The sequence below is a fragment of the Leopardus geoffroyi genome, chromosome C1, assembly GCF_018350155.1.
Source record: "Leopardus geoffroyi isolate Oge1 chromosome C1, O.geoffroyi_Oge1_pat1.0, whole genome shotgun sequence".
Lineage (NCBI taxonomy): Eukaryota > Metazoa > Chordata > Mammalia > Carnivora > Felidae > Leopardus > Leopardus geoffroyi.
Window position 1 is genome coordinate 106,470,272 of NC_059328.1, and position 8,829 is coordinate 106,479,100.

General features: G+C 55.6%; 1 protein-coding gene across 2 annotated transcripts; it reads right to left on the minus strand.

Annotated features, from left to right (window-relative positions):
• Window positions 1-2,380: 2,380 nt before the first annotated feature.
• On the minus strand, window positions 2,381-8,796 carry LINGO4 (leucine rich repeat and Ig domain containing 4). 2 transcript variants are annotated; one of them, XM_045479242.1, is made up of 3 exons: window positions 7,262-8,796; window positions 5,291-5,426; window positions 2,381-4,775 (listed from the first exon to the last, which is right to left on the minus strand). In XM_045479242.1, exons 1-3 carry the CDS (start codon window positions 7,476-7,478, stop codon window positions 2,981-2,983), a joined length of 2,148 nt encoding a protein of 715 aa, XP_045335198.1. In that variant the 5' UTR covers window positions 7,479-8,796; the 3' UTR covers window positions 2,381-2,980. The 2 variants fall into 2 exon arrangements, with proteins under 2 accessions (XP_045335198.1, XP_045335199.1); XM_045479243.1 differs by lacking the exon at window positions 5,291-5,426 and having other exon boundaries at window positions 7,262-7,431.
• Between the last annotated feature and the right edge of the window lie 33 nt (window positions 8,797-8,829).

An 8,829-nucleotide genomic window follows, 5' to 3' on the forward strand; every position in this document is an offset into this window, starting at 1 on the left:
TGGGGATTTCCCCACAATGTGACCTGTAACATCCCTGAACGTGAACACACACCACTAGCACATGTCTCTGGTTGCATTTACATGCTGGTTTACACACACACACACACACACACACACACACACACCCAGCCTGTACAGTCGCACTTGGCTAAGGGCAGCCTTCCCCAGCAGGTCAGATAGGGACCTGGCTTGCTGATGATTGGACAAGCTGTGGAAGTGCCCATCACAGTGACCTGTCACATCAAAAGGCTTTAGGAAAAACCGTGTTAAGGAAACAAGGGGTGGCAATTGGGGGTAAGTCCACTGGCGTCCCGCACCCCGCCCTGCCCCAGGAATGTGCCTCTCAAGGGATGCCACGCCCACCTCTGCTGAGAAGGCCCTGTTGTGCCCAGAGGTGGTGTGTCTGCAGCTGTGCTGTCCAGGAGATTGGCACTGGCCACGTGTGGCTTTTGAGCACTTGAAAGATGGCTGGTGTCCCTGAGGAGTGGAATTTTAAGTTTATTTCAGTTAAGTTAATTGAAATGTTAAAACTGATACTTGATTTGGTGGAAAACTTTTTAACATGTTTGGAACAACTTGTGTGAACCTACTTTTTCAACAATGAATTTTATGAAATCTAAGAACAGATCAGATCTTTCTGGTGAAAATTCAGTGAGATGTGCTATAAATGTAAAATATACACTGGATTTTAGAGACCTAATATGAAAAAATAATGTAAAATATTTCAATAGTAATTTTCATATTGATAACATGCTGAAATGATAATAGTTTGGGTACCTTGGGTTAAATAAAATATAGTATCAAAGTTCATTGTATCTGGGTTTTTTTGCTTTTTAAACGTGATACTAGAAAATTTGAGATGACATGGGTGCCTCACGTTCGATTTCTGGGCAGAGCTGCTCGGGAGACTTTGGGACTCGGCAGCTGTGGCCCCTGCTCCCTGCGTCACCTGTGCCCCACTGTCTCTGGGGGCTTCCCTGAGATTTCTCTGCACAATATTGCTGTTTTTGCTGTCTTCTGCATTGCAGGGTGGGCAATGAGAGTGAGAACCTCTAGTACTTGTCCCCCAAGTCCCAACCTAGTAAGCCGTGGATGGAGGGTTTTGGAGAGGAGAGAAAGGGCTGTGTGGGGGCTGGGGGGAAGCGTGGTGGAATCTTTCCGGTGCCTTATAAACTGGAGAGGGGAGGTTGTCAGGATGCCAAGAGAATTGTGAGTGTGTGGCGGGGGCAGGGTTGGAGGCTCAGGGGTACGCTTTTCTCTAGATTGTTGGATTCTCCAGCCTCCCTCTCCCAACCTCCTGTTCTCATCTCTGATCCACCCCCAGAAGCCCACCAGGGCCCCACTGAAGAGCTTGCCTGCTGGTCAAGTCTGGCTGCCTCCTGGATGGCGGCTGCTTCTCTCCCCTGTGGGGATAGTTTGAGCTGGGAATCTTCTAATGAGTAGAGTCTCCTCGGAGCAAGGAGCAAGGACGAGAGCAGCAGGAATCAGCAGGAGGCTGATGATGCTTGCATACTGAGGGGTGGGTGGGGGCCCTTGAGGGTGGAGGGGAGCTAAGGACACGGAGCAGATGCTGCTGCAGAGAGACCCAGGGCCTCGTGACTCCCCACTTCTCAGTCCTTCCTCCCTGCCCCTCCTGTCCCTTCACTCCTCCCCTTCTGAGATGCTGAAGCTGCTGCCTCTTGAATCTCTCCTTTTCCCTGGCTTGGCTTTGCCACCTATTTGAAGCACTCTCAGAGCAGTCAGCGTCTCCTCTCAGCCTGCCTCTGCGTCTGGGGTCTCCGTTAGACAGTAGCCTCTATCCAGAGACAGCTTCCCACCGGGGCTGTGCTGAACAGGGAACAAGAGGCCCCTGCAGAAGGGCAGTGGAAATTAACTAGGCAGCCAGATCCTGCTGCGGCCCCTTCCCTCTGCTCTCCCTACAGTGTGCAGTGCCCTTCCTGCCTGGTTCCTCCAAGCCTGGTCCTGCTGGGTTGTCGGTCTGCCTGCTGGGACAACTGCAGATCTGTGCTTTTGTTAGGCATTTTCTAGGAGTTCCCTTTGTACTTTCCCCCTAGGGTATTAGGGATCTGTGATTGGGGGATCCCAACAAGAACTGGAAAGTAGGGAAGGAGCCAGGTACCCCAGGCTGGAATTTCTTCAGAGGGATCCCTTGGAAGGTGGAGGATCCCTCCTTCTCTAACTCCAGAGTACAGGGAAAGGGCCGAAATGGAAACAGACTGAGAGTTTCTCCAGAACATCTCTGGGCCTCCTTTGGTGTTAAGCTTATATGTCGGGGAGGCTGCTGGGGTACATGCTCAGTGGGCAGGCAGAAAGGGTAGGAAGGGAGAGATTTGATAAAAATGAGGGGGGAGAAAGAATGAAGTAAAGAAAACTCCGGATATCACATTAATTTAGACTGCTGCTGTCATGGCCTTTTGGCAGCAAGTTTAATGATGTGACAGATGGGGCAGGTGCTGGAGGCCTCATGCAGACACAGCCAGTGTGCAGTCTCCCCCCCCCCCCACCCCACCCCCCTGCATTGTACACTCACATCTTCTGAGCCTGAGATCCTTGGCCCTAGTTCCTTGCTCCTGGGGAGGAGCAGAAAAGAGACCAGAAAAGAGAGGTAGACTGCATGGTTGAGAAGCAAGTGGCGCTTCTCAGCCTCACCTCTGCAATAATCTCGTAGCTGTGGTTAGCAATTGGTACTGGTTGTTAAAGGGTGTCAGTGTGTGTGAACGAGTAGACTGGAGCCTTGGGGATGTTTCCTGCTTGGTGGAGGGGGGTGCGGGGAGGGCTAGACTGACTACAGGTCTACAGCTTCTGCTCCCATCCTCAAACTGCAAAAGCAGGGGGGAGGCAGACCTTCTTGAGAGGCGTCATTAGCTGTTGGCACGATGCAGGCGGGGGTGGGCCTAGGTTCTGGTTCAAGCAACCTTGGTTTTCTTCCCTTTTGGTATCTGAAGCTGTCTTGGCTGGAGCTCCGATGTGGAAGTAAAGGTCAGAAGAGCTTGGCGGTGACCCGGTTACCCCCCGAGTTCTTATCCCCTGAGGGCCGAGGTGCCACAAAGTCAAAGGTCATGTGATGTTTGACCCGGCCTTTGCCCTTGCTCCAGAGGGCAATGAGGCCAAAGCAGAGGGTCACCGAGGTGAGGAAGGGGAGGAAGCCAACTGCTAGCACCATAGCTACGCCTCTGCTATCCAGGAAGAAGGGCCCTGGGATCCCTGGCGTGGTGATGTTAGGGTCAGAGAGAGTGCCATTTGGTGGTTCAACTTGGAGTACTTCGAGCCAGGTCCTCAGGGAGTCATTCCCAGCAACATTGCTGACCACGCAGACATAGGCCCCTCTGTCCTGCAGCTGCACCGAGCGGATCTCCAGCGTCCCATCCTCCAGGACCCTCACTCGCCCAGCCCTTCCCAGCCAAGGGCCCTGAGGCCTCCTCCAAGAGACCTTGGGCGCTGGGTCTCCGTCTCCGGAGCAGGAGAAAACGGCCTGCCCCCCCTCCTCTGCGATGACCCATCGCGGCCCAGACTTTCGGATCAGGGCCGGTTGGCAAGTGAAGTGCCCTGGAGGCAGGATGTCTGAGAACTCCCTCAGGCTCTTGCCCTGCATGTGCCGGGGGCTGGCACAGGCAGGGGGTGCCGCACCGAAGTCCAGGCGCCTGCGCATCCGGAGCAGCCAGAGGAGGCGGCAGTCACATGTCAGGGGGTTACCCGACAGCCGCAGGGTGACTAGTTGGTCTGGGGAAGGGAAGGCCGTTTCCTCCAGCGTCTGAAGGGCATTATCTGCCACGTCCAGGAGGTGGAAAGCGGTCAGGCCGTGGAAGGCGTGGGCGGCGATGGAGGTGAGGCACGCTCCTGCCAGCCGGAGCTCCTGCAGCCGGACCAGGGGACTGAGGCTTCGGGCGGGGATGGCTGAGATGGGGTTCTGAGACAGATCCAGGACCCTGAGGAAGCTCAGGTGGCGGAGCGCTTGGCAGGGTACTGTGCTCAGATTGCAGCGGGTGATAGCCAGGTTGCTGAGATTGAGCCCAGCCAGGCTCCCAGGCTCCAGAGCCCCCAGAGATGGCCAGGAGTGGATCTCCAGCTCCTTTAGCTGCCCCAGCCCCCGTAGTGCCCCAGCTGGCAGCCTCCCAATATCCAGTTCTCGAAGCCTCAGGGCCACTAGTGCTGGGAGGCGGGCCAGGGCCAGGCCAGGCACTGTGCTGAGGTTGCAGCGTTCCAGGGTGAGGGTGCTCAGCTGGGCCAGCCCTGCCAACGCCCCTGGAGCCACGAACACCAGGTGGTTGTCCCCCACCTCCAGCTGCCGGAGGCTGCCCAGCTCCCCAAAGGCTCCGTCAAGGAAGAGGACAATGTGGTTGAGGCGGAGGTCGAGCAGCGTGAGGGCAGACAGGCCTGAAAAGACCCCGGGCCCCATGATTCGCAGCCGGTTGCCCTGCAGCCTCAGGGTCAGGAGGCTTTGGAGGCCATAGAAGGCCCCAGGCTCAAGGGTGGACAGCTGGTTGTAGCTGAGGTCCAGTTCCTGGAGCAGGCCCAGGCGGGAGAGCATTCCACGCTGAAGCCCCCACAGACGATTTCCACTCAGGTCCAGGAGCTCAGTGTCTGCCGGGAGTCCCCCAGGCACAGCCTCCAGTCGCCGAAGGGGGCAAAGCACTGCCCGGGGCTGGGAGGCACAGTCACACACGGCAGGGCACCCACCACAACTGCCTCCAGACAGGAGGAGCAGGAACAGGAGAGGGGGCCATGGGGGCCAGGCTTGCTTTGGAGCTGGACCCATAGCCTTCCCCTCTTCAGTCCTGGAATAGATGATGACATGGTCCTGTTTGGAAAGTGACTTCAGACGATGGTGACCCTGGACCTCCTGGGCTTCCGTAGAGGAGAGGGAGATTGAGCTACCTGTGTCAGCATCACCAGCAAGTAGGGCAGACCCAGGAACAGTTCTGGGGGACTGCCTCCTTGGGGGGCTCCTAGGCCTCCTCTCTGGGGAATCTCTGCTTTGCTCTCCCTCCCAGCCCTGGGTAACAGGCCGAGTGCCTCCTGGCTCATGGAACGTGAGTGAAGCCTGACTTCAGCCGGGAAAGTTGTATGTGAATGGACAGGAAGCGGGGAAGTAATGTTGAGTCTCCCCATTTTCCTATGTCTGTGAGATCCAGGAATACCGCAGGTCCCTTCTCCCTGACACTTGTCTTCCCCAAGCTCTGCCCTCCGCTCTCTGCCCACCCTGTTCTCCCATGTTATCTATCCATAGCTTTGTCTGTCATAGCTCAGGGGGAATCACATGCTTGGATTCTGATGGGAGCGTGGTCCTCACCTTGACGAAGTCCTCCAGGGCTGGGAAGTATGCTCAGCTCTGTGCCCCTGGACTCCACCTACTGCCCCTCTGCCCTTCTGGAGCCTGGCCCAGGGCCTGGGGCCCTGAATTAGCAAGACCCAATCTCCCTGAATGCCTGTGTGGATGACAGCCAAGCAACACGTTAGCCATGGCACAGGCTACCGGGGGGCACCCGAGTCCCTCATGAGAACCCTACGCGCAGCCCCTATAGATGACACTGTGGTGTGTGAGGGACCCAAGGGATGCCTGGGTTTTGAGTGTTGTTGCTTGGTCCTCAGGCTCAGGCTCCTGTTATATCCCTCCTCGATAGTGTTTTGATTTAGTCCAACGTGGGAATCTGAGGGAGATCTCTTGTCCCCAAACAATACACAAGAGACAGACTGTGAGTCAGGGAGGCATAGACAAGGAGGAGAGACAGCACCTGGCCAGATGGTGTGGGTGGGGAGCAAGGGAGCCCTTGGCTGGCACAGCTGATCTCTGGGCACAGGCCGTGTGCAAAGCATGTAGACTGCAAGTGGGTTTCTGGGAACCAAGGGCCTGGGCAGAATCAGGATAATGGCAGGTATCATGGCCACTGGGGACTGGTGGAGGTGACAGAGGAGAAGGGGCCCCATAGATGGTGAACTCACTCTCACCTCACCGTGTTAAATGTCAACAGGGCATTGAACCATGGAGGGGAGGTGTTGGGACCAAGAGGTAAGTGATGCTCCCTAGGAGGCAGGATGCCTGGGTTTCTTTCTAGCTGCAGATCCAGATGGCCTTTGGGGCTTCAGGCTGTCTGTGCCCTGAAGGGTCAGCTTTCTGTCACACGCCCCATTTTCTCCCACGTGGAACTTTACGAGGTGGTGTGACTTCTTCCCATTGCGGGGGTCGGGGGAGGGGGATCACATCCCTGGATCCTGATTGGAGTGAGGATCTGCACCCCTCCTCTAGAAGAGTTGTTCTGGCGCCTCTCCCGCTGTAGTAGCGGGAAACCAGAGAGCAAAGAGGCCCGGAGAGCAGAGGGATGTAGGACACCATCCTGAGGCTTGGGAGGAGAGAGAATGGTGCGGGGCAGGCAAAGGCAGCTGACCAGGCTCCTCTTGTCCCTAGACCGACCTGGCAGGTATCTCTGGCATGCTGAGAGTTCTCCAGGGACAGACGTGTCCCAGTCTCCCTCGTTGTCCCTACTCCTGTTCTGGGAAGTCCACTCGACAGCTAGCTCTTTATCACTACCGCTGCAGCTACTGCTCCTCCTTTGTGCTCCGCACTCAGCAAAAGTGCACTGAAGCATGTAACCCAGCTTCCCTCCCTCCCCCTTCTGTCAGTTTCCTCTTAGTCCCCAAAGCCTGCTGGCCCAGGGGCTGGGGGATCTAGGGACAACCCCTTTTCTTTATTTATAACGTGGCTAATTTAATCCCAAACTTCCCTCGCCAGTCTCCATGGCTACAAGACTGGCTTCCAGCCACTTTGCCGGAAGAAATGGGTGTCAGAACCACTTCTTTCTTTAGATGGGGTGGGGTCTCGGGCATCAACCCTTCAAGGAGTAGGAAGCTTTCTTCTTCTTGTCTCTATGTGGCAATCCAGAGACACATATGAACCTTTAAAGCAGACCTGACTGGAGACATGGGGACTTGCGTGGGGAGGGGGCTTTTAGGGGAAAGATTTCTGGAATTTCCATACTGATGGTGGAGAAACCCTTCCCAGAGGTAGACGAAGCCCTGGGGAGACGGAGGGAGGTCTCTTTAGAGTCCTTCCCCATAGAGGTGTCTGGGACATTTTAGTTTTCCCATCAAAGTCCGGTGGGGCCAGGATCAATGGCTGGTTGGGGTGGGGTGGCGTGGGGCAGGGGGGAGGGGCAGGAGGAGCGCAAACCCTCTAGCCTGAAAGGGACGCTGGTCTGGCCTTGTCTCTGAGAATATTGTAGAGAAGGACAGCTGCAGCTTTGGGACAGGAGGTGGGGGCACTTACCGGAGAAGCTGGAGGGCGGCATCAAGTTGGACACTGCCTCTGTCCAGGGCTGGGGGCCGTCCCATTCAAGCTGCACCCCGGGCCGCCGGGCCTCACTCCCCTCACTGCCCGCTGCCCGCTGCCCCGCCGCCCTCCCGCCTGCCTGCCTGCTGGGGCTGCTGTTGCTGCTGTGGCCGCTGCTGCCAAGACCGAGGTAGAGAAAAGAGCCAGAAAGCATTTCTCCTTTTTTTTTTTTTTTTTTTCCTCTCTCTCTTTTTAAACCAGGCGAGAATGAGTCTGCAGCAACCCTGTTGGTGCAAAATAAATAAATAAAGCAACCAGGGAGGGCTGCAGCAAGCGCCACTACAGGATGGAGAAGGGGAGGGAGCGCAGACGGAGACTTTGGGGTCTAGGAGGGGTCAGGAAGTGGAGGCAGCCAGCAGCTCTGAAAGGGTCTCTGGTGGACATGCTGACTCCCCTCTGGGGAGCTCAGGGACAAGCACCTTCTTCTCCCAGATGCGGCCTTTCAATCTAAATGCCCCCCATGGGTATCATTTTGTGGGGAAAGTTCTCCATCCAGAACATCTGCTGTGGAGCTTAGTTTGAGACTCCTGTGGGGGTTTCTGAGGAGCAACTCCCAAGCCTCCCTGGGGGCTGCTCAGAGTGGGGGCTGCGATCCTTTTGATGCTCATGGGTTGCTGGGCTGAAAACCTGGGTCTCCACACAGGAATGAGACAGGAGAGAGCAGCTGGTCGGTGGTCTGATTTAAGACCCTCTCCCCTCCCGGCCCCCACCACACATGCCCCTGGCCTTTAAAATCATTTTATAAAGAATAGCACAAGTTAGGATTTATGTCTAGCCTATTAAACCCTCCCCTGAGAGCAATACAACCCCCTCCCCCGCATCACCTGCTGTTTATCCCTCAGAGGATGGCTCATAGCGATTTGTAAAGCCAAGCAAGAGAAGTTTTGGGGCAGCCTGAGAGGCAGGTGTCTGCCCTGTTCCCTGGTCTCCTCCCTGCTAGAGTCAGTAGTGCCCCATCACAAAGTGATGAAATTGTGTCTGTTTCCTTTCTCCATAATGACAGCAGGACTCCTCCAACGTCTGTCTGGGACCATCTGACTGACCAGTGTCCAGCCATCTCTTCTTCTCCTGGGATTTCTTGTGCTAGAAGACATCTGGGGCTGGGATGGCGTTTGGGCCACCCCAGGTGTAAGGTTGGTGGACTGGAGCACCATGAAAATGTTCTGGGGTCCCTCAGGGTTGGGACTCTTTTCCTGAGGCCACTATGCACCTCTGAGCTGTGACCTCAAGGAAGACAGGGACTGTGTCAGATTAAATGTACTGCAGAGGTGCATAATTGCAGGTTGAGTTTGTGAGTATGTGTTTCACCTGTGCATGGGTGTGTGTCTCTCATCAGGTTTGTGTTGACCCCTAAAGTCTATTTCTAAAGTGCACATAAGAGGTTTGAGTTCTAACTCAATCTATGATGCTCTTGGCCTCCATTGTACCTTATCCCTAAAAATCCCATAAAATCCCGTAAAAGATTATCCCAGCCCCTTACCCCCATCTCATCCTTACCCTCCACA

Coding starts and splice junctions, on each gene's coding strand:
- LINGO4 (XM_045479242.1), bottom strand. CDS start 7,478: ATGCTTTCTGGCTCTTTTCTCTACCTCGGTCTTGGCAGCAGCGGCCAC. Junction 5,427..7,261: donor GCCGCCCTCCAGCTTCTCCG/GTAAGTGCCCCC, acceptor TCATCCACACAG/GCATTCAGGGAGATTGGGTC. Junction 4,776..5,290: donor CCCTGGAGGACTTCGTCAAG/GTGAGGACCACG, acceptor CATCTATTCCAG/GACTGAAGAGGGGAAGGCTA.